This window comes from Aphelocoma coerulescens, chromosome 3 (assembly GCF_041296385.1).
Source record: "Aphelocoma coerulescens isolate FSJ_1873_10779 chromosome 3, UR_Acoe_1.0, whole genome shotgun sequence".
Lineage (NCBI taxonomy): Eukaryota > Metazoa > Chordata > Aves > Passeriformes > Corvidae > Aphelocoma > Aphelocoma coerulescens.
Window position 1 is genome coordinate 59,572,367 of NC_091016.1, and position 24,691 is coordinate 59,597,057.

The following is a 24,691-nucleotide window of genomic DNA, read 5'->3' on the forward strand; positions in this document are numbered from 1 at the left end:
ACCACATGGAGCTGTGTACTAAATAGAATCAATAATTTGGTGGTTCATCCTAACTTCTGCTGGATGAAGCTACTCTGTTGTTTTGTCACAGCTATGGCCCTATTTTCTCTCCTAATTTGTTGTGCTTGCTCAGTGAAATTGAATCTCATGCCGTTTCAGGCAAGTCTTGGAGAAGTTGTTTTCCTCGGTGCAGATGGCTCTTTCCTCCAGATGTGAAAGGCAGTTAAGAGCTGCCTCATTTTTTCTTAACCCTTCTGAACCATCTTGAAGTGCCCTTGATGCTATGGCTGCAGTAGTGCCATGGTTCTTGCCCCATAGCCGATTTTCTTATGCCTGTATGCTGTCATGCATGTCAGTCACAGCACTGGCTCCTTATGTAGGTTGCTTTGGCTTATTTGGTTTGCATTAGTGTCTGTTTTAACAAGAACAAAGTAAAATTCAGGAGCACAGTAGCCCCTGGGAGATGTCCCTGCTGGCAGATCTTGTGGAAGCTTGGCGTCTGTAAGGATGCAACCCCTGGTGTTTGCAGCTGCAGATGTTCCAGCCTTGCATCTTCAGCCCAAAGCAGTCAAGGAGAACCTGTACCCTGACCATTTCCCTTCACCCTGCTTGTTTCATTTGGGAAAACAATGAGCTGTCAAAATTTCCTGCCTTGTTACTACAGAATCCTTCCTTTTGCTCTAAAAAGGATTATTTATCTAAAACTGCTAATTGCATAAATTGTCAGAACAATTGTTTAGCCTTATTTTTAAGGTGGAGACAAAGAGATGGAAAGGTCTGCTAGACTGGTGAAAGTCAGCTTCAAAGTAATCTGTCAAAGCAAAAAAATAATATCGAGCATGTTGCCATGAACGGCCCTTGCCTCTTGGAAATTAAAATCCATGTGATAAGTTGTATATCTGGTGAAATCCCTATTCCTAGTCTTTCTGTTGAGTGTACTTAGATGTAATTAAAAGTAATAGGGAAGTATATAAATATTTGCCAAATACATGAGCCAAGAAAAAATGGAGGAAGGGAGGTGTGGTTGTTTTAGCCCACCACCACTTCCTAACTAATCTTTCTCTAATGATGCAGAGAGAGACTAGGTGGCACCTGGTGAAGTATTTTGAAATAACAAATTCATGAGGTAGAGCTACTTGATAACATCTTCGACTCATCAGAAACTTGCCTTCCCTCAGGATAAAGTTAATAATCATATAAGAATATAAAGATTTTAGTGGCTTTTCCTAAGTCAGCAGGGATGCAGATTTATTCTGCATATAGATTTCCTGTAGTGCTAGAGACAACCCCAAATTATATTGTCTGTAAAAAAATGTAAAATTACACAAATAGCTGATTGGAATCATCACCAGTTTGCCATGACTTCAGTTCCTGGGCTTTGCTAGTTAGTAAAACTCATTCACATTTACTAATGGCATCAATAGCTCCATTGCTTCCCCTCTCTTTGCTGAATTGCTCAGAATAGTGTACATAAGCATCTAATTTGGCTAGTCTGTAGTTCTACATGAGACAGCAGCACCACGGGAAGAAGCTGGGCTGCCAGGAGCATCCACAGCAGTTGGGACAGAAAAGGTGACAGCAGCAGTGAACTTAATTTAAAATAGCTGTTAATACCTGGTATCTCCCAGCACTGTGTTATCCTCAAGTATCACTGGTGCTCTTCTGTGTCAAGATCATCAATAAAAATTCTTTAGGACCATTCCCAGTATGAATTTTCTAAAGCTGATGGAGATCATGGGGTAATTGTTCCCAAGCAAAAGCTTCCTTTCAGTGTACCATAATATCTTCTTATTTTTAGTCTTCAGTTTTTGTACTCATCTTTTGCCTTCTCTTGTATGTTTAATGAAGTCCATATGGTTGAATTGCACTACAGTATTGCTTTCTTTTCCTTCTGTCTAACAGTTAGCTATTTTATTTGAGGTAATTAAGTATCGTGTATGGTCTACTTTTGGTAAGCCTACATCGTGTTTTCTTTGGTTTTAAAGTTGTCCACCTACCTTTAGCATTCTTTTCCTCAAAATTTGGGGTCATACTATTGAGATCAGAGTTAAGCAATCTTTGATACATGACTGTATGTGATTTTCTTTTTCTCTAGTACTATAGTACCTCCTTTGATTTGATAGATATATTATTTCATGTCTAGAAAGAAAACCAGTCTTGACGGTTTTATAGTATTATATGCTTTGGGTGTTTTTTCAGATTTTTGGAGTCTGAATTTCTCTTGTTTGTTTGTTGGTTTTCTTTTTTAATGTCTCTGCTGATACAGTCACAAGTGACATGTTTATCAGTGTGTAATGCAGGGGATTACTTGCAGTTTCCTGTTAATTGATTGGTGCCTACAGAAAAACAAAAGCCTTGGTCAAGGCATGCTCTGAATTCACACCCATTCTTAATTTGCTGATGCCTGTATTAGCAACAGGCTCGAGCCTGCCTGATTTTTTTGTGTTTATATAATGTGTACCATATGCTTGCCATTCTTACTCTTTCTGCACACATGAGCCAATCTGATGGGGCTACCTGTGGTAGAGAGCAATGCTTTTAAGTCTGACTGCTGCTTCATGGGCTCTGGCTTGTGGGTGCTGATGAATCTTGCGTCGGTGTTTTACAAACTCTACAGCTATTTGCTCCACCCTTCTACTCTTTAACACGAGGACACGGGGGGATGGGTTCATATACCTTCCTTGCCACAAGTTGCATGTAGTTTTAAACTGCTGATGAAGGTAGACCCACGGCATTACCATACCTTTGAAGTGGAACAGCTGAAGAGCAGGTAGAGGTTTGCACCTCCTGCCCCTGCTATCGGGAGGGGTAAGTGGGGTCAGCAGCAGCTTGAGTTGCTTTGGACTGGTTCCTTAGAGTGGTTGTCAGGCAGGAGCCGAGAACAGGGAACATGTGTTCTGTCTCTGGAAACAAAAAAGCAAAGTGAAAGTAAGGGTGAGAGGACCTAGATTTGTATTTATAATCAAAAGTGACTGTGTTTGAAATACTCTTTAATTTGCATGCACACTCTTGTGTCTTTCGTATCTCTAAGGACCCCTAGAGGGCACAGAAGTTTTTCTCCACCTCAAATATTTAACTTAATAATTCTACTTGGCTTTCTTCCTTTAAACATAATTGTAAGCACATTTTAAGTGAACATTAGATAGAAAAAAACCCCAGCATTTAACTAGGTCCTTCTTTTATGCTACATGATGTTTTCTTGTTTTTAAACACAAGCCGTAGAAGCTAGCACTAGCAGCCAAATTCTTAAATTACTGTTTAGATTAGTCAGATGCTATATTTGTATCCCAGAGGAAGCGCAATTCAAACTAACTAATAATTCATAATTTATTGCAAACTTTGAGAGGACTACAGTGTGAGCTGTGTAAGGATGTGCAGTGGGTATGCTTTCAATATTGCAGTCTCTGTTTCTGTACAAGAGGAATTAGTATGGTGAAGAACTAGAGTACTCTAACTCGAACCTCAAAGTCTCCAAACTCTAACTAGAACCTCCAAAGTCTCCAAACTTCATCTTATTTAAGAATTTTTAATATTCTGGTCTTGTTACTTGCCTGTAAAGAAACAATTACATTGCACTACAAGTTACTTAAAGTTATAGAAACATAAAAATGACATCTGCTTCCCACTACTTCCTGTCTACTTGGAGAGAGGTTTTGTAACTCTTATTCATCCTGAGGAGCATTTTTCTCCTTAAATTAGTTTTGCCTTTTTCGTGAATATCACATGGTAAGTCAGGAACTAGTCAGTGTGAATTGCACAGCAGTACTAATTCTTAGTATTGTGTTGGCACTTTATCATCTTTGAATATACTTACTAACGCTCGAGAGTAATGCTTATCTGAGAACATCAGGTTTTCACTTACATAAAACAGCAGCAGTGTTTGAGGAGAAGGCTTGTATTTTCCAGAGTGCTCAAAGAGCAGAAAGTTAAACAAACAAACAAGCAAACAAACCACCCACCTAACTTCAAAAACATCTTCATACTTTTTTGGGGGGATTTTTTCATCAACTGTTGATTTTGAGACCAGTCCCACAACTTTGGAGGTCAATTGGATTGTGAGCCTAGTCCAGGATTGGACTAGGCTTTGTATGTGAAGCCATGACAGTCCTACCTAGAGGCATACCTGTTCTTGCCTGAGAAAAAAAACCAGATGTCTGCACTACTGCTGAAGGAATGAGAGTCTGCTTTCTGGGCAAGAAGCTGTTCAATAGGATAATGTTGTGGTTTAATCCCAGCCAGCTATGAAGGGTTTTTTGTGTCTTTGTTCTGATAAGAGGATCAGCTGTACTGCTTTACCCAATTACCCAGGGATGTCATGGGAGATGATTTTTTGGACCTTAGTATTCCCACTGGAGGAGTGTAATGTCGTCACTTTGTATTCAAAAATAGATCTAGATCAAAACATCAGAGAAAGTCTGCCCCTTCTAATGTCTCTGGGGATTTTGTGTTTTGCAGGAGATGCACGGGTGAGAGGTCAGACAGGGGTTGTCTCCGAGCGCCGTGGCTCCTACCCATTTATAGACTTCCGTCTTCTTAACAGTAAGTGCAACCCTTCTTTCAGGTCTGTATTTAAATACAAATAAATAAAAATCTCTATTGAAAATATGCAAACCAAAGTATTTCATCTCATACATATATATAGCTCAGCTGTCTTCACACAGTCAGCATTAATTCCCATTATTTCCACCCGGTGTCTGGCTGTGAAATATTCTGATTGTTTGAGTAGTGTCCGTAATGCTCAATTTGTCAAATGTAAATACAGTAGGGCCATGGGGTGTGCTGGGGAAGGAGAGGGGGCAGTTCAGAATTAAAAAGATAAACCTCTGTGTCCTTTAGCCTCTTAGACAACAGTTGGAACAGATTTATGTGAGGCTGTTATCCGGTCATATAGAATTGGCACAGAAGGGGAGCATGTGACAGCACTGACCAGTGGTTTATAATAACATTAATTTTTCCAACAATTAGAACCCAATCCAAAGCCCCATGGAGTCTTCTCATTGACGTCAATGGATTTTGGGTCAGGCCAGCAGTGAACATCTGTTAAAAATAATCTTAACCTCATTTTTATTGAAGTTGTTTTGCCACTGTTGTAAATAAAGGACAGCAAATCTAAAAAAAAAAAAAAAAATCGAGACCCTGTTGGGTTTTTTTTTCACCTGATGGACTCTATACTGATGCAGACCCATTAGTGAGTGTGTAAAAAATAACATAAAAAATCAGTGACCCCTTAGTCTTGGGCCCTGTAGCATTCAGCCTGGATCAGCTGTGTTAACTTCAGTGTTCAGACACAAGCAGATCTCGATTTGTCCTTGTGTACTGCACAGACCCTTCCATGTAACCTTTGAAAAAAACTGTTATTCACTGTCTTCATCAAAACAGACTGAAACCCCAACAGTTTTAGTGCTGACACTGTCATGCTTCTGGCAGTTGTGCTTTTCATCAAAGAACAATTGTCAAACCAGAGCTTGAATTCTCCTTTTTGTACCTCCTTGTCTGGGTGCCTGGGGAAGGGGAAGGGAGGACAAGCAAAGCAGGAGGACTGGCTGGGAGTCAGGAGTAAAGAGGAGCTCCTGGGAAAGGGAGGACTCGGGCTCTGAGGGACTGCATTCATCCACACTGGCAGTTACTGCCACCCAGCCACGTGCTGCTATCAGTCTTGCTGATTAAAGGTGTTTTCTGGGTTGTAAGTCCATCGGAGAGCTTGATACGGCTGATGTAGAAAGACATAAGGGGGAAGATGGGTCCGTCAGTTTTCCTGGGACAGAGAGAATAACTTCCTGCTTGAGCAGAGTTTTGAGGACAGTTTAGTTCTGACTTGCCAATGAAAAACATGAAGAAAAATCAGGTGTAGGCTAGCTGGAAATAGTACTGGTCATGCATGCCCTTATAAAGACTGAGAGAAAATAAAGCAGTTTTCATTCATGAAGCAGAAGTGGATATATATTCATAATCAAATGTGACTAAATTACTTATTTTGAATACATACACTTTATATAAAATTCCATTCTTCTGTTCTTTCTTCTTCATGGGTAAAGAAACAGAAAACTTACCAGGTTTTTTTTTCTGGCGAATGGGCTTTCACTTTTAACCCCTGTAGATGAATCCTACCATCCTCCAAATCCTGTCAGCTTCTGAGAAATGCTGGTGCTGTCCGTGGGCTGTCTAGGGAGATGTCCATGGCAAGGGATGTTCTGGTGAATAGTCAGCCTTCGATCATGCCAGGAGCAAGGCACTCCACATAACCCCTCTAACCATAACTGCTGAACCTGAAAAGTGGTGCCTCCTTGTGTGTGCACCTCTGGTCCAGCAGGGTGGGACACCTGGGGTTTTATGTTCCCATGCTGTCACGGAGACCTCCAGCTTACTCTTTGTACTGCTTTTCCATAATCTGAAATAAGTCCATATGGCTGATCATGATCTCTGTAAGGGAAAGCAGTGATCCTGATTTGGGATTTCCTATGGTTTTCAGGTTTTTATATATTTACCATTTTCTGTCTAAGGAGTAGTGTTGGCTTAATTTTTCAGTGCAAAATGACATGAGATTTCTAAATATTTGGCTACTGATTGTGTAGCTGGCAAGTGCGCTGGGCCTGGCTCACTTGGTGACCTACAAGTAAATGAAGATGCTCAGTCTCAGAGCATGCAGATGTGTTTTGCCAGGAAGTAAACAGGCTTTTGTATTATTTGTTCATCTACATCTGTCTGTTAAATCCATTTCCACTGTGCAAAAGTAGCAAAAAACATAAGCACATAAGCAGCAAAAAACACAGTGCTGCTCATCCTATCAAAAAGAAACATATGTAAATGTCACTACTGCACAGTTTCTTGAAAAGTACCCAACTAATACTTGAAGTAAAATTTTGTCACCTTGTTGCTTTTGTTTGGGGGCAGTTACTGGCAGGCAGCAACTGTATCCTGAAAGATGTTAGAGTGAGGGAGGGAAGAGGCAGAGAAAATTTTATAGTAAATATCCTCAGAGGTCATCAACAAATGCAGCATAAATATTACTCCAGCTTCTCACTAACAAACTGAGCTCAAATAGTGATTGTTCCATCTCTCATCTGAAATACTGTTCCAAATAACAGTACCAGCCTTGTTTTAAAGTAAGGGAGAACACTGAAGCTCATTCTTGAACAGAGTTGATATCCATTATGTAAATGCACACTTAAAAAAAAATACAGGGCATTGATATTTAATGTCAGACTAAAGGTTACTTAAATGTAACTCTTTTTGAGTGTACTTGCAGATTCAGTCAAACTAATGGATTTTTCCCTCCTTTGTCTGTTAAGGGTTAACACTGACTAGACCATATCTTTTGTTTTTTCTGGAGTCCTACAGTAAAGTTGCTGTGTAACTTAAGACACCAAGTCTTTTTGGATAAGAAAACTTCCTGCACTCTGAAAATGGGATCTTCTGTAGCCCTAATCAAAGCCAACTGGATTAATGTTGGCTTCTTGCTGTTTGAGCTAATATCTGTGATACCATCTACACATTCCTCTGGTGATTCTCTGCAGTATATAGAAAGTTAGTGTTAACTTCACCTTGTCTTTGCCAGGCTGTCGGGACCATGAGGATTTTCCAGAATGCTGTCTGGGGGAGATGCAGGGCTTTAGTATCTTCCCATCTTTTCTCTGCCTAGTTGCAAGCTTTCCTAGGCATAGTTGCACTGATGGGTCTGGGGACTCTTAAGATTACTCTGGAATACCAAATTGAGTGTAAAATAGCCCTGTCTTATTGAGGACTCCTTGGCTCTGTTTTCTGAGGAGTGAATGTTTGCCCCAGCCTCTAGAGTTAGTCCTTGCAACTTAAAGAGACCTGCATGACCTACCAGATTCTGTGTTGATGGCATTGAGTCAGGAGCTTGAGGGAAAGCCATGTAGCAGCTCCTCTCCTGCAGCAAGGGGAAGCTGCAGCAGCCGCTGCTTGCTGTCTGTCAGCCTGGTGTGGAGATCCACTGGAGGCAAGCCCACCAACCCTCCTTCTGTCCTGACAGGGCAACCAAACCACTTCCTCCCAGTGGCCCCTGACATCCGCCAGAGAAAAATAAGCCCCATATGAGACTTGAGGCTCCATGTTCACTAGGAGGCCTAATGAGCCAATATCAGACTTTATGAACTCCTAAAATAAGAGGTATTTTGCACAGCGCTATAGGTTTACAGGAAAACAGGATGAGAGTTTTCTCTTCAATTAATTCCAAGCCAAACCTCACAAAGATTAGGACATTTTGGCTCTGAACTAAGTAGCTCAAGCTTTGAAACTGATCCTGATGCAGGTTGAAATTCATATTGGCAGCTCATTGGCACTTCCGTATTTCAGTGAATTAAGTGAACCTTACTGTGTTCACAGGACAGAAAAGGAGTTAAACTGAATATTTTCAGGGTAATAATTTAGGATTTGAAACACTTCTACAGTGAAAATTAATCCAATTTTCCTTTTAGCAAAGTATAGTTTGGATTTGAGGAATAAAGGAGCATAGCTATGGTAAGCAATAATTTAGTTCTCTGATTCACAAAGTTGCTCAGTGAGTCATTGAACCAGATCCCACCAGTGACTAATATGCATTGATTTAGATGGATTTCATTATCTCATTATGAGTTTTTTTGGTGACTGTGATGGCACATTTCTTCATTGCCTTAGCTCAAGGTTGAGGGAATTCCTTGTGATAAATCTAGACTTGTAGGTAAGCATGAAGCAATAAGCAAGAAGACCTCACCCAATTGCAATTATGTTAGATACTTTGTTGTATTGCCAGGTTCAATCAAGTACAGTAACAAAATAACATAGTTTACAGCTGAGATAGTAACTTATTATTTACAAATATGCTTGTCATGCAAGTCAGAAGACAAGGAGGTTCTTGAGACAAATTCTCCAGTTCCCATCTTGTTTATGCTAAGCTTTTATCTGGATTAAATTTTGGCTTGTAAATGACAAAATTATTAGCCTTTATAATTGACAATATTTAATTCACTTCTTCAGTATTCACTTCAGTATTTTTGTATGTGACCTGCAAATTGGAGTTTCTGTACCCAAATAGTGTTACCCAGAGAGATTTCTGTTTTCTTACACCTTGCACAACAGGAACGCAGAGTGAGATCTGAGAATATGTAAAATGTCAAAACGTGTCTGTAGACATTCCAAAGGTATGTCTCTGTATTACTTAGGATTTTGATGATGTTGTCATGCAGGCAGAAGTTGAGTCCAAAAGAACCCCACCTGCTTTAAGCAGGCAGAAGTTGAGTCCAAAAGAACCCCACCTGCTTTAAGCTTAGCTTGGCAAATTAGTTTATTACAGATTATATACTTTTAACACCAGATGGTGATAAATGGTAGTATTAGGTAACATTCAGTCTCTGTCCTTGATTTGCTGTCTGATCTGAGTCAATTTGGTTTGAGTTTGTAAATAAAGTGAATTCATCACATACTTTGCAGGCATATGATGAATTAGGTATTGGAGAAATGAAGAGTGTTGTCAGGATTAGTAAGGGAAGATACGAAGTCATGAAAATGTCTCCATCTCAAAGAACCAAAGTCTGTGGACATTTGAATCTGTGGTTCCTGCCTGTCTACAGAAAGGTCCATTGCAAAATTTACATTCATTTTGGGGTTTGGATTTTGAACACTCCAGGGCTTTCAGGTAGGGCCCATCTCCAGTGAAAATAAAACTTAACCACAGCCACCAACCCAAAACTGAACCATCAAGCAACCTGAACCCAGTTGAGTGAGGTTAAAAAGAGTTTGGTTAAGTGCCTTGTTTTGTTGCCTTTGGCTAGAAAAAGCAGTGGGAGTGAGAGATGCCTTTTTAGATATTTCTGACCTAGGTTAAATTAGGACACTAAAAGTCTTGTGAGGAAGTTTCAAGGACTGATTGGATTACTCGGATCCCAACCCAGTCTGTGGAGATGAATCCAAAGTTCCAGATGGTTTTTAAATTAGAAAGGGAGAGATCTTATGAGGTCTCATTATTTCTACATAATACGTCCCCTTGTTCCTCATGGATAAGCCCATCCAAAAGATATTCATCAACATCCCTAAGACACATAGACTTCTTAATCCGGTTAGCTTGTTTGAATGGGACGAATGTTTCCAGAACTGGTCAGCCCATGGCCTTGCTATCAGTCACCTACTCAAGGAAGAGAAATTGGAGTCCTCTTAATATTTCAGCACGAAGATTGTTCTCTTTTCTAGTAACTTCTCAGTATATTAAAAAATTCTTCCTGTCGTTGGAAGTCAGTCCAGTTCACCCTTTTAATCAACTAACAGCAAGGGGTTGTTTTGGGGGTGTTTTTTGGTGGAAGAGTTTGCATTTTTGTATTTTTGTAAGTGTTGTTATCTGCAAAATTTAATAACAGAGTTTGATTGAAAAGTATATTCTGATTCCTGCCATTCATGTTCCTTGTTTAGCTTAAATTCCACATTTGCAGAAAAATGAAAGCCAGAATGTACAACTAGTAGATGCACATGCCCTCCTCATATGCTAAAATGCATCATTTTGGGTTATGAATGCTTCAGGAGGACTCATGACAGCAAGCAAAACAAACAGAAAATCTACGTGTGCTTCACACACAAAGTCTTAGTGAACACTGGCCTGATTACACACATTTGTAACTTATTTTTTTAGTACAGACTTGGGATTCAGTTAACTGAAGATGTCCCTTTAAAAGCTGCCAAATGATGCATGACCCACCGTGCCACCCCGCCTTCTTTTCCTTGATTAGAAAAGGCAAAGGATGTACTGAAGATAACACTGAGGGTACTTTCCAAATGACCAGAGGAAAAGAAAGAACAAGGAGAAGGGATCATTAAAATGATAAATGAAAGTTGGGTTTGCTGTTATTACAGGTTATGTTGTTTTTTCTCCAGGGGAGTGAAGGAGGAGGGGATGCACCATTTCCTGTTGGAGAAACTGTAATCAGCTATAGAACATTTGCAGTTTTAGGAAGAAAAGGTCCTGACTGCTGTACAAAGATTGAAGTGGCAGAACAAAGGTTCATGTTGAAATGATAATGAGTTTGTGGCAAAACAGAACACAACATGCCATTTCCTAAGAGCTTGGAGGAGCCCTAATAAAAGATGCCAAAATGTTTGTTTGCATAAAGATGAGTGATAGCCCAAATAAAGGCTTCAAAATGTGATAAGAAACACATCTAAATTCATCTTAAATTTGGATTTAATCTGTTCCTCTTCCTGTTATTATGGCTAATATTCTGTTACTTAAGTGGTCTTTGAAACCCTAATTTCTCCAGAACTTGTAATAGGATTATTCAGTATATAAGTAATTCTTAAACGCTGTATTCTCTTTCAAACAGTATCAAAAAGAATGTATTTGGGGATGAGGAGGAAACTGCATGACTAATGTTACTCAAGATGCCAGCAGTTGTGCAGGAACTTTATGAGTTGGAAACGGAGCTGTTACAAGCCACCATCACTTTGAGTGATGTTCAAAGAAGAGGAAACTCCAAAGCCAGGTCTCCTAGAAAGGTGGTGTCTCAGAACCTCTCACACTAGCCAGAGAAGCACATGAGTATCTCCTCTGTAAACAGGGCTCTACATTGTTTTTGTGCATTTGTGCATGTGGTTGGAGAACAGAATTTTTACTCAAAACAGAAAACTTTAAAGTTCTTTTGCTGTACTTCTAATTTTGTGCTTTTCTCTGATGTGTCCAGGGTCCCTCTCTCTTTCTCACAGCTTCTGCCTAATTGAAAAAGAGATACCCCTCTGAAGAGAAATAATGCAGTTGCAACCTATATGAACAATGGCAGCTAACAGAGAACACTTGATCTCTGTTATCACCAAAAAATGAATTTTACCACAAGTCAAGGAACAAAGAATATTTTAGATGTTAGAGAAGCAAGTAAAAACAAAGTGTTTATAACACAACTTTTTGGGATTCCATATAGTTTGAGGAAGTCTCATGAGGATTTCTGCATTTACAAGGTTTTGGTACAACAGTTTTTTGTTTGTAGTTACGATACAGTGCAAGGTGTTCATCTCTGTCTTCTTAGTTGCAGTGACCAGTGTATATTCAGATGATAAACTTGACACAATCTTACTATTTTTGAATCAGTCATGTTTTTTTAGTTTCGTACACCAGTCACAGATGATTAAGAAGTAGAACTGGGGTGTTCATCTGAGCTTCTTAGTCCTTTTGCATTAGTCAGAAAGCTTTTAAGTGACAGTCCTTCCATGTGGGTTTCTGGTACTTTGTGCATTTTCTCAGGCCTTTCTTCAAAACTTCAGTGTTTTCTTTCTGAAGAAAGAAAAAGAAGAAAAGTAGTTGGACTACAAGGTGAGATATATCAGGAAGGCCTAGACAGTGCAGAGAGAAGAGATTTTCTGTTCTTCTAGTTGACCAGTGCTTTCTCCAAAATTCAAATTTAAAATATTACGTTTGTCATTAATTTTTAGATTACCTCTGTTAGTTCAACTGCCGGTACTAATGCTACTGTTGTCTTTTGGACAATATGATAAATCTCTAATGTGAGAAGGTATTAGGAAGGCACAGCAGTTTCTTTTCTACCATCAGTGCTATGCAGTCTTCTTTAGAAGAAAAATTCAGCAACCAAGCATGCAATGAATATGCCGAACAATACCTCAGTAAAGGTGATCTAAATGCGTGGCATGGTTTTACATGCGAAAAAAAAAGTGGACAAACACCAGCTATTCCTTCTAAGTCAATTACATACCTCTCAGGCTCTCAAAGAAAAGCTTTCTAACCAGCTGTCAGGCCAGGAACCAGTGCGGAAAATTGTACGACCAGAGACAAATTGTTTCCCAAAGTCCTCACTGTTTGCAGACTGTCCGGACCTTAAATTGCAGGACTCGCCCTCTCACCTTATCTTCCGGATACTTTCCTACCCATCCTGCCTGGCTCGTCAGGTGTACACTGGCTGTGTATGGAATGCCTTTGCATCCTTGGAAGAGGGGAAAGGGTATTATAAATTGTATGAGTCAAAGGTAGCTGCTTGAGAACCTGATGTATTCTGCATCCTTTAGGAAAGAAGGGGGGAAAAAACATTTTCCTTTTCTGAATCAGTTCCCTTTCAAAAATTAATAAACCTTTTTTTATCCACTCATGCCACAGGGTGACCTGTTCTTATTGTACGCTGAAGTGCAATAAAATAACACAAGGCAGTACTGTGAAGAAAAACTCATAGGGTTTATTTGAATGCATAACCAAGTTTGTTTACTTTGAAAGAACAGTAACAATGTAATGAATGTCTGGTGTAGAGTTAAGTACGTCCTTGTCCAAATTTGATTTATGTGATCATTTCTGGATGTTAACTCAACCGTTGTTAGCATAACCTCCATCATTTTTATATTCATGCTGCCTGTGGGCACGCACTAGTGCAGCAGTGTGAAAGAAAAGTGAAAGAAAACTGGTAGCAACTCCCAGTGCAGGAAACCTCTTTCCCTGAAATAACAGAGGTTGGTGTGTAGTGAGGCATAGATCAATTTAAGGCGAGCAGATGAGTGTAACTGGAGGAGCTGTGTTAGGAGAGAGAAGGCAGCCATTGATTCCTGCAGCTTATTAACCTCTTGAGGGCCACGTGCAGTAATGCAAACGTCAGCCATGGTCTGCTGGTGTGTGTGTGCGTGATGTGGCTATCAAATTACCTGAAGAAAAGTGCAGCCACTTTGGTTGCCTGCTAAAACACAGCAGGAGATACGCTGCGAGCTCAGGCCGCCTGAGCTTTTGAAGGCAGAAGTTGAGCTGTGTGAGGAATGCTTGTATGAACACTTCCGTAAACGTGTATGTAATTCATACAAGATGTCTGTGTAATTCATACAGTAACTTTGTTCAATGTACAAAGGAGGGTTTCTGCAACCCCTGTGCTAGGCAGTAACTCTGTAGCATGAGAATGGGCATCTTTTAAGAGATACAGATGATGGAGTTTATTTAGGTAAACAAAACATTCAGAAGTCGCCACAATGGTTAAAGTTAAACACAATTCTCGAGGGAAGTTTTATGGGTATAAGCAAAGGACATTCTTGTTTGTCTTTCACATTCATTTCAAAATTGCACATAATTACTGAATCCTTCCCATGTGAGCTTTGCAGTTCATGTTTTTAAACCAGATGCTATAGTGTATGTTTTAGTACCTATAGTTCCACAGTTGAAGTTCAGGAATATCTGCGGTAATACTTTTGATTCATTTACTTTGTAATTCAGTTTAACCTGAAGGCACTGCATGACTTGTATCATATGTTGTCATCAAAATTTTGTATTTACGATTTAAATTGAACTTTACAGTTGTCAATAAAGAAGAAATATGTTCAGCATATTACTATAAATCATTCACATAAACCCTTAATTTCATCTTCAACCTGCATCTTGATTTTGTGTCAGCTGGTGGATCCCATCTGCTGGGATGGCTCTTTCCTTCTGGGAGATTCCAATGCAACTGCTGAGCTGAGGGCAGAATTTTATTGTTCACTCTTGGCTGTTTTGCCTTTTGCTCTTCTGTTTTAATCAACCTTTATCTCTCAACTTAATATAGTTGTGCTTTGCTCTTTTCTGGCACTGATCTTGGGAGGGGAAGAGAAAATGCTGATGAGATTATACTTGTTTGGGGTGTGTTGTGCTCAGAGAAGGGCAGAGTCTTAGTCCAATTTTATGCAAGACACTATCATAATAAAGTACATTATCGTGGATGTCACAGTAATCTGTTATGGGTCATAGCAATCAGCTTACAAGTCCTGTGATTCAAAGGCAAATCAGTTATTACTGAAATGACCCAAAGGATGTGATTTTAACATGATATTCTTTTAAGTCGACATCCAGAGTTTGCATGTGGATAGCCTGCAGTGCTGGATTTGGGCTGTCCTGTCAAGAGCCCAGTTTTGAAAATACATTTGCTACAGTTCTTTATCAGTATTATGAACTTCTTCCCATATGAATGAAAATACAGGACAACAGATTATTGTGGGTAATCTTTTTTGCATAATATATTGGCATACAGCACTCACCTGAAGTATCAAGTCAGGTTTCAGGGGCACTGTCTGCTGATGACTAAATTTGAATTGAGACCCATGAGAACCAATGGGCAGCAAGTTTGATGGTTCAGTTGAGAAAATATGTTTCATAATAAGAAGTTATTTGTTTCCATCTGATGTGTTTGTGCTTTGGCAAGTATTATTTATGGTACTGAAATGATGTGGTAATCCAAAGGATAAAATAACCACTTCTTCGTAATCCAGTGTACAGCTGCTTGTTGGGACTCAGGCCAAGCCTTCACCTTCAGATCATCCACAGCAACTCTGTGTGTGAGTTTTAAAGACAGTTTAAGAGTGTAGGTGGTAATTTCAGTCATCTGTCTTTAACTGAAAAAGCAGATGTTAACTTAGATAAAAAATACTGGGAGCAAATTCTAGTTTTTCATGTAAAAAAATAAAGTTTTTTGTACTTTAAAAACTTGAACTTGTTACCTGAAAGTAGTGACAGTTTGTGGGCAAAGATAGAAATAGGGAAGTTGGAAAGTTAGGGAACAGCTAACACAAGTTTAAAAAGTGAATTTCTTTTAAGAGTGTTTTGCTATCCAGGAAATAAATGGAATGCCAGCCATTTCGTAGCAGCCCTATATAAATGAAAAGAAATACAAAAACAAGTCTTCTGGTTCCTCCACCTGTCACTGCCACTGGGTAACTGTTCGCACCTACGTTAGTCACTCCTTCAACAGGCCATGAAATTGTTCCAGCTTTTTAAATGTGTGAGAAAATAAAGGCAGGTGCTGGCACATCATGAATGAAAACCTGACCTTCAGGCTGATGCAGTAGTGGTGTTGTTACTGTTTGCATTCTGGAAACCACATGGCTTGTCAAGTTGCAATAAAGTTATTTTGTGCTTTTATATTATTAAAGCTCAATGAGGTCTTTGGACCGCCCATGAGAACCATGAGGATTGCTGGTGTTGGAAGTCATATTGATAGTCAGTACTTAAGGATGGGGTTTTTTTATGTTGTTACTGACTTTGTGCCACTCAGTAGCTGTTGGATTACTTAATAAGGAAGAAACTTGCTACAGAGGGTGCTCGCCCATCTGCTGTTAGAGAAATCAAATCATCCTGAACTATCTATGATCCAAAAAAACCTTAGCGGCTTCTCTGAAAATCCTCTCAGAATAATACCACTCATAGAAACAGCAGGCAAAGTGATATTTCAATTTCACAGCAGAACAAACATTCAGTATTTTTTCATAAAAAGAGATGGAAAAATAGAGAATAGATAGAGTCATCTTCAGTGCATGTATATTTTTCGTGAACTCTTACTTAAACCTGAAATCCAGTGAATTGCTATGAACTTCTTATCTCAAGAAATCATTACTATTCTCTCAAAGGACTGTTTAATCTTCAGTGTCTTACAAGGTTTGTCTTACAAATAAAACTGTATTGAATCTTGCTACCTTTGACCACCTGTCAAGTTTCTATCCTCCCTTTTTTTCCAAAACTGATGCCAGACTGCAAAATGAAAACACCACAACTGTATGTGAGGTTCTGTTAAGAGTTCAAATGAAATTACCTGAACCATTATGAGTTTTAGAAAGCCTCCATATTTTTCTTAGTAACAATAAGGTAATTTAATTACTGTAATTAGTGATTTAATCACTGTATAAAACTGCCTTGATTTTTTATGTCACATTTAGCCCTATATGAAAATCTCCTAATACAGCATTAGGGAATTAGAATTATCCTGGTACTGAGTGAAAAGAACGTATTCTGTTGTGTAACCAGAAATACCTGTATTATCTGAATATGCCTGCTTTCCTCATTGCAGAGCTAAAATATTTTCTTCATTTATAATTTGTTTTAATATGTAGAAGTGATAACAGATAATGCTACAGGATTATTAACCTATTCTTATTTCTTTCTCTCTTTGTTTTCATTTTCCAAAAGTGGGTCACACGTTTGTGTTTTCAAACTGTATTTTGAGTTCTCTTTTGGTGTCACTTTTTTGATTTTATACCCAAGATCACCTTGTTACTCTAGTGCTGTGCAATTTTTAATATATTCCAATGACACTCCTGTGAGGTAGCAAGGTAATGTTCTTTTCAATTGTATAGTTAGGGAACAGAGGCAGAGAGGGTAAGAGCAGTTTTCCTTGTACCTAGCTCTGCCTAGTCATTTAGGCTCCCTCTGACGCCTACAGTTAGGGGATGTATCACCCCCTTCCCCCGGTGACTGAGCCTGGGTCACATTAAAGGCTGTGGCAGGCATGTACTGAACTCAGATCTTCCAAGACCTACATTAGTAATCTCTTTTCTGGAACGTATTTCCTTTCTGAAATAAACAGATGTATTATGCTGGAGTGATTTGAATACTGCTCCTTCATGTGGCTTGGCAAGAAGCATGAACTTCATGATTTTTCTATTACTATTTTAAAGTTTTTGTTATTTCTCCTATTAAACTGTTAATGTCATCCATCATCTTGGGTTTCATGGCTTTAGTACTGATTGCTTTTCACAGATACTACACTCTCAGGGGAAATCGGCACCAAGAAAAAAGTGAAAAGACTGTTAAGTTTCCAGAGATACTTCCATGCATCCCGGTTACTGCGTGGAATCGTACCACAAGCCTCTCTGTACCTACTGGATGAGGACTACCTTGGGCAAGCAAGGGTAAGACGGGTCTCCAGATCTCCATTTCTTTCAATAATACTACAGAGAGTGTCACTTTTGTTTCAGTCTTCAAATAACCAAATTTATGGCTGATCTTTCTTAAATGACCCACGTTACATGTCTGCCTCACAACAAACAGATTGTCCATTCCTTATTTATGGTTATAGCCTTGAAGGCTTAGGTCTCAAAGCAACGGAAAATGCTGCTACATCTATTCAGCATTTTCAGGTTCCAACAACTGAATTATAGTCTGGATTTAATAAAGAATGAAGGATTTCTGGTTAAGTTACTGATTTAAGTGCAGCCCTGACACAGGATTTAGTTCATCCACTTTAAAAAAGACAGGTGTCTCTCAGCTGGTATGGAACAGCTATTAGGCAACCCGCGAGAGCTCTCCATAGTGGCAAAGGCTAGGAAACAGTGAACATTGACTGCAAAGAACTTCACAATGATCAAAATATAATTATCTTATTTTGCAGCACTTATACTCACTTTGAACGGTATTTTTGAGCAAAACTTGCACAATTGATGGCATTGGGATTATGTGCCTAGGCAGTTTTTATTCTCTGCAAGAGGTGATGATATGCCAGGTGTTAGAAAGTAATTAAGAAATCCACAACTGTTTGAATATAGACTAGAGATGGGAGTGAATGTGTATTTCATTCACTCCATTGTAGGTCATACAGCTAGTCCAGAATCAATCTCCTGTCTCAACTGATGTAGCTGTAAGAACACTGCATTTGGTGGTAATGACGGATTCTTCTGCATGTCTGAGTGGGCTTAACGGTAGCACTGTATCTGAATTTATAAAAGCTATTCCTGTGTACTCCTCTGATTAGCACATTGTAACTCATATTCACCTTGAGAGCTAAGATTTTAAAACACTGTATTAAAAACCTAAGAGAATTTGCATTGACAGTTCGGGGACATGAAGGAACAATAAGGAATTTGTGCAGTAAAAGGGAATCTATTTTTCATAGTATTTTGGTTTATATTATTCCTTGTTTTGAGTTCCATTTCGAAGGTATTTTTAGTGTTATGTTCAAAACCTCCTCAGTTAAAAGTGCAAGTGATATTTTATGCAGTACAGCTATGTTAGTCTGATTTCTGATATTTCAAATACAACCTCTGTAGGTTTCTCAAACAAAACTTTAAAGCTGCAGTAACCAATCCTGTGACTGATTAATGTGAAATAATAATTAAAATCTGCTTTACAGTGTGACATACCAGTCACTGGCCTTTTCACATTTGTTTTTTCCAGCATATGCTATCCAAAGTGGGAATGTGGGATTTTGACATTTTCTTGTTTGATCGCTTGACAAATGGTAAGTAAATTTTTTAAGTCTTTATTTTAATATCTCTCATAAATGACTATTCAAAAAATCCCTAATTAATTATTTGCTAAATGTTTCCAGTTCAGATTACTGAAGAGAAATTGGCCACATTTAGCCTCTCTTACAATCACATCCTGGAGCTTTTTCAGGTTTTTCCTGAACTACAGGGTAATGTTTAAAGAGTGCTTTTGTATCAGTCTAATCTCCTGCATTTGTTGTCACCTTTTCAAGAAGGTGTTCCTGTTTAATTTACCTGGGAAATTCCCAAGCTACTTTAAATATACCTGTTAGATAGATTAGTCAATAAATCCAGATCTCCGTAATCAGTCAATTTCTATCAATACAAAAGACCTTTGAGTGAAGATACCCTTGCTTCTGTTCAGCAGCAAAAATTAGGAAATTTATTAAGAGAGTAAAAATCTCTGAGGTATTTTCTCTAAATGTATGCCTGTAAAACCATCCCCCTTCCCCCAAATGTCTAGGCAATACCTCTTGATCAGGTAACTGCTGAAGAGGGTCATGAGCACACCTCTCCCCTTATTGTAGTGCTCAGAGAACTAGAGAGTCCTCATTCCTCACCCCCAATCTCATTAGGTTTGGTTGGGGCAGAAGGTGTAGGAAAAGGTTGGTTTAGAGGGTCATGCAGCTGAGTGACTGGCAGTGAAGAGTGAAAAGTATTGAAAATTGCCTGGGAAGCAAAAGCATAGTTCTTCTAAATTACCTTTCTGTGCCCCTGCTTAGTAGTCAAAGCCAAGTAAGTTTCCATGTGTTCTTCATACAGATAATTATTTTCTTTCCTGAGTTACATTAAATAAGAAAAGACTCCCTTCAAACTTTGTTTATATGTAGTATGGATTGGTTGATTTGGGGTGTTTTTTCTAACTTTTATGGAAACAGTGCTGCTGAATTAAGCAGTGCAAGCTTTTTTAAATACTGTGTTTATGTGTAATTGATCATGTAATACTATTGCCAGTGTTCTCAGTATTGGATTTACAGTAAGGCCAGTGCAACATTACAGTGGGACTTGAAACTGTAAATGCTGCAACTCATTTTTCCCATCTGTGTCATTGTTATGAGATGCAATTGTAGCTGAGCTAGTTTACGTGGGTTAATTACGTTTTTGTACAGCTATATATAAAATAAAAAATTTAGTTCCAAACTGCTGAGTTTTAGTAATTAATTAATTAATACAATATGGCAAACCGAAGTGGCAGAAAAGCCACTCTTGTTTCTGTTGTTTCTGAAGGTAGACCTGAGTTATGAAGATGATGTTGCTCTCAGACAAGCCTGTCAAAAGATTTCTAGTTAAGACCGTGTCAGTTTGCCTTCTTCCAGTTAAAACCACTTTGCCTGTTGTGTTGAAACAGCAAACATGACTTTATGGCATCTAGACACAAGAATGGCACTCGGTTGGTACCACCATGCCATCAAGTCTTGATTATATAGCACAGTAATTCATGTAAGTGACTTCTGAATACACAGGTGTCATCTAAGCTCACTTCATTGGAGATGGAGCTGACTAATAGGAAATTACCAAAGTTTTTACCCTTGCTGGCTTTGTAACTACATATTGAGGGAATCTAATAGTTGTTCCTTTCTGCTTTTAGGAAACAGTCTCGTAACACTCCTTTGTCACCTCTTCAATGTGCATGGACTTATTCACCATTTCCAGTTAGACATGGTTACATTACACAGGTTTTTTGGTAAGTGCTCACCTCAAAGCCATCTTTGAATGAAGTTTAGTGCTTAAGTAAAGCATCAGGTAAGGCACTGGCTTGGTCTGTGTATCTATGTAAAAATGATGATGTCATTGTAAATATCAGTAAAACATGTCTGTAATATATATCAGCATACAGTTTGCAGGGGCTCAAGTACTTGGTTCAGTACTTAGTCAGTGGAGGGACTTCATAAGGCTCTGCACTGGGCTGAAGCCTCCCAGCACCACAGTCACACTGGTGATTTAAAGTAAAGTATACCATGCAGAGATGTGGCTGGCTTAGGCCCACACAGACAGTGTACAGTAATTGCACAGTACAATTGTGGTGCAGTGTAATTATTTTAGTGACTAAAAGACCACTGAGACCCAGGGCAGTTAAAAGCTTATGTGCAGAATTTAACAAATTATATCAAGCTGTCTACACTGAATAGTGCTGATGAAAGCCCCTGCTGCTGTTACTGCCAACAGAAATAGTAGCACCATGCTGTCAGTGAACCAAAAGAAGAAATTGGCCAAAATCAATTACTTTTTGCAACACTTTTTGAAAGCAGCTAAATGCCAGTGTTTCAGGCTGTCAGGCAGAGTTTCCAGAGCCGGGTCTCTTCTTTAAGACTGCCTAATTGTCGCTTCTGGAAAGCATTCCTCTGGTGTGGAGACAGACAAAATCTCCCTGCTGTTTCTATCTCCTGTGGGCAGATGTGAAGTGGACAGTCGGGTAATTAGAGCTAGTGGTACTCACAGTGTAAGGGATTACCCACTGTACCTCCAGATGCTTGTGTGGCTGGAAACAAACAGGAGGCTTGGACTTCCTTTGGCGCTCCTCATGCTGGCAGCGAGCGCCATGGGAAGTCTGCCTGTTGGCTTTCCATTTGATGAATCTGATCATGTCTAGGAGAGTGCTTCAGGCAAGATCACATGCAGCTTCCAGCGTTCACATGGTGGTGTCCCAAGACCACGCAATGGTGCACACACTGCTCCAAGGAACAGAGGGGTGTGAAGCACCCATTTCAATGATTTTTCTCTCTGAGAGAAGGCTGAGAGTTAAGAGGTTGGTGCTCCTGGTCCAACTGGACCAGTTCCAGCACTGCAAACTAAAGCAAGAGGGACTGCATTTTGAAATGAACACATAGATGTGACTAAAATTGTCACGGGAGATTTTACTGTGAATACCCCAATAATGATTTTGATTCTTCAGCTGGGGGATGTAGGAATGCTTTTGGCTGTAGTTCATCACTCAAATAACAGATGATGGCAGGGTATCAGGGCCTCACTCCCTGCTGCTGTAAAATAGGTGGTACTGCCTTAATGGCACACTACTACCCTATGACAGCAGCCTAAATAATTACACTCCGTTGTGGATAAATTTGCCTCTCTTCCTTGTTTATTTTACTCCTCAATGAAAGCCTTCACTAAGGCAAGAAAGAGGTGATTTATGCACTAGACCCAGTATATCCCCTTGGGCCTCACAAATCCTTTCATGCATTTTTTCTCTATAAAGGTATCCCAATAAAAGCAGCAATTTAAATAAGCTACAGCTATTTGAAGAAACTCCTTAGGCAGCTGACTGCAAAACCTCAGATTGTATTTTAAGTCCAGTTCCCACTTGTGGCCATGGCATTCAGAGACAAAAGGATCTTTGTTTTCTGTTTTGATTCCCAGTTATGGTTCAAGAAGATTACCATAGCCAAAACCCATACCACAATGCTGTCCATGCCGCTGATGTCACACAAGCTATGCACTGCTATCTGAGAGAGCCCAAGGTAATGACAACCTTTCACACTGATGTTGCTTTCAGATGGTTCTCAGATTTTTTTCCCAGGATTGAAATAAAAACCCCAAAAGATACTTCTAGATAGCAGAAAGTGATGGCACACTGGAAGTCAGCAGCAAGTCAGGAGCAGCCTCAGCTACAGATTACAGAGGTTTCAGTCAAGTCACGAGAGTCACTTCTCATTGTGCAGGCATCGTGTCTAAGTGCTGCTGTATGAGCTCCAGCCACCACCACAGTGTGAACCAGCCACCCACCAATGCCTGCAGTTCTGCTCCCATCAAACTCAGCAGGAGGCAATGCATGTCTGTGCCTCAGCCACCTCCTCACATCACGATTTCAAAATACCAGATTGGGCAGTACCACACCAGGAAAGGGGAAAGCAGTCCCTTCAGAGGGGTCTGTTCTTCAAGGCTGTCCTCTGCACAAGTATTTGACTGCTGCTGCAAGTTCTCACAGCATCGGTGGTGTTGCCTTGTGTGTTACTGGAAGGCACTGGGATGTTGCACTGCTGAGCCACAGTATGAGAACATAACTTATCTTTTCTGGCTTGGCCTAAATGAAAGAATGTTGTGCTAGAACTAGCAGTTTGTTACACCAGAATATAGCAATGGTAAGTCAGGACAGGAGCAGGCCCCACCTTTCCTGTGTTTTCATCTCCTGTATTTTCAAGATCTGCAAGTCTTTTCTTGCCAGGAAGTGCAGGGGACAGCCAACATCCAGAACCTGTACCATACTGCTCATCAGTTCTCACCTCAGGATGCTTCTTTCATCTCATAGACCTGTACTCTGTACAGACTCATCGGGCTGGTAATAACTGCCTCACTCTCACAAACAGAAAATGCTAAGACTACCTTTTTTTGCTTCTAAATGGGCTCTGTAGCAGAAAAAAATCTGGACAGGTTTTCCAACTTGAATGTTTGAAGTTATAAAGGTGAATTATATTCCCTAATAAAACACATCTGTTTGAACTGAGATAGATTCTTAATAGCCAAGTTTGAAATTTCAGAAGTTGATAAACTCTACATTTTATAACAGTGCTATGCTAGAAAATTGAAGCCTGATCTTTTGTTGGTATTGCTAAATACTTGGAGAGGCAGAGCTCCTATGGTACATGCTAACATATGCCAACCTGCCAGCATACCTGTTTGCTTTTTGAACTGAATGTTTGAGACTATGCTCAAGCACTTCTATTGCAACAATCCTTGTATTGCCATGAATGATAAAGAGATAAGAAATACGAACTATAAAGCATGATTATATAGTCTAATATCTTTATAGATGTTTGTTCAACACTCACCTTAAAAACATTGTTCACAAAATTTATGTTTGACACAAATGCCCACAAAACCAAGCAATGCCATGATGTCTGCTGGTTTGTTTATTTACCAAAAAAAGTGTTTACTCTCATGTTCTCATTGTGATTAATGTGTGTGATGATTCAGCTTGCCAACTTCCTCACGCCGTCAGACATCATGCTCGGACTGCTTGCTGCTGCAGCTCATGACGTGGATCACCCAGGGGTCAACCAACCCTTTCTGATTAAAACTAAACACCACCTTGCCAGCCTGTATCAGGTAAAACTGCTCATCAAGTTCCTAATGTGTAAAATGGTGTCAAGCAGAGTTAAAGCAATTCGCAGTGAACTTCTAATGCCAAAATGTGGCAGTGGGAGGATGCTGATCAAGTCATCCTGCACTTTAGAGTCTGGACAATTTTAGTCAAGCTCCTTGCTGGGTGTGACTTCTTAAAACAAAGCTGATATGGGAAAAGAGTTGGAAATGTCAGATTTTGTTTAGGACATTTACGCCAAATCAGTTGCCTGGGTTGTTTCTGCTGTAGATTATCTGGGGTGAGGAACTGTGCGTAGGAGATTTAAAATCGTGACAGGATTTCATCTTCTTTCAGTGAGCAAGTAAGCAGCAGGCATGCTCTAAATTGGTATTGCATTAAAAGAAACCCTTGCTTCATGTGGCTGTAGTAAAATAAAACACTTAATGAACACTGCATTAAAAAAAGAAAAAAATAGAAGATAGATGAAACCAAAGGAAATGTAGACATTTACAGTAACATTCCTCAAGATACAAAGTAAGAACATCAAGAAAGCCACTAGGTCACACCACAGGCTGTCTAGACCAGTATCCTGTTTCTAAGAGCAGCCAGTAAAAGATCTCAGAGAGAAACATAAGTCTGGGTTAAGTACAGAGTTGTCCTTCACCTTGTATACATCCTTTCAGCTCTGGCAAGCAGTAGTAGAAAATT

The 24,691-nt window shown here is 39.5% G+C and overlaps 1 protein-coding gene across 2 annotated transcripts in view; it reads left to right on the forward strand.

The window, feature by feature from the left end:
- Window positions 1-24,691, forward strand: part of PDE7B (phosphodiesterase 7B) — a 171,252-nt gene that overhangs the window by 128,521 nt on the left and 18,040 nt on the right. For both annotated transcript variants that reach the window (XM_069010458.1, XM_069010457.1), the window contains 6 exons: window positions 4,456-4,539; window positions 17,459-17,610; window positions 18,872-18,935; window positions 20,552-20,647; window positions 22,321-22,421; window positions 23,875-24,006. In XM_069010458.1, coding sequence (XP_068866559.1) covers window positions 4,456-4,539; window positions 17,459-17,610; window positions 18,872-18,935; window positions 20,552-20,647; window positions 22,321-22,421; window positions 23,875-24,006 — 629 coding nt within the window. The remainder of the gene's footprint in view (window positions 1-4,455; window positions 4,540-17,458; window positions 17,611-18,871; window positions 18,936-20,551; window positions 20,648-22,320; window positions 22,422-23,874; window positions 24,007-24,691) is intronic.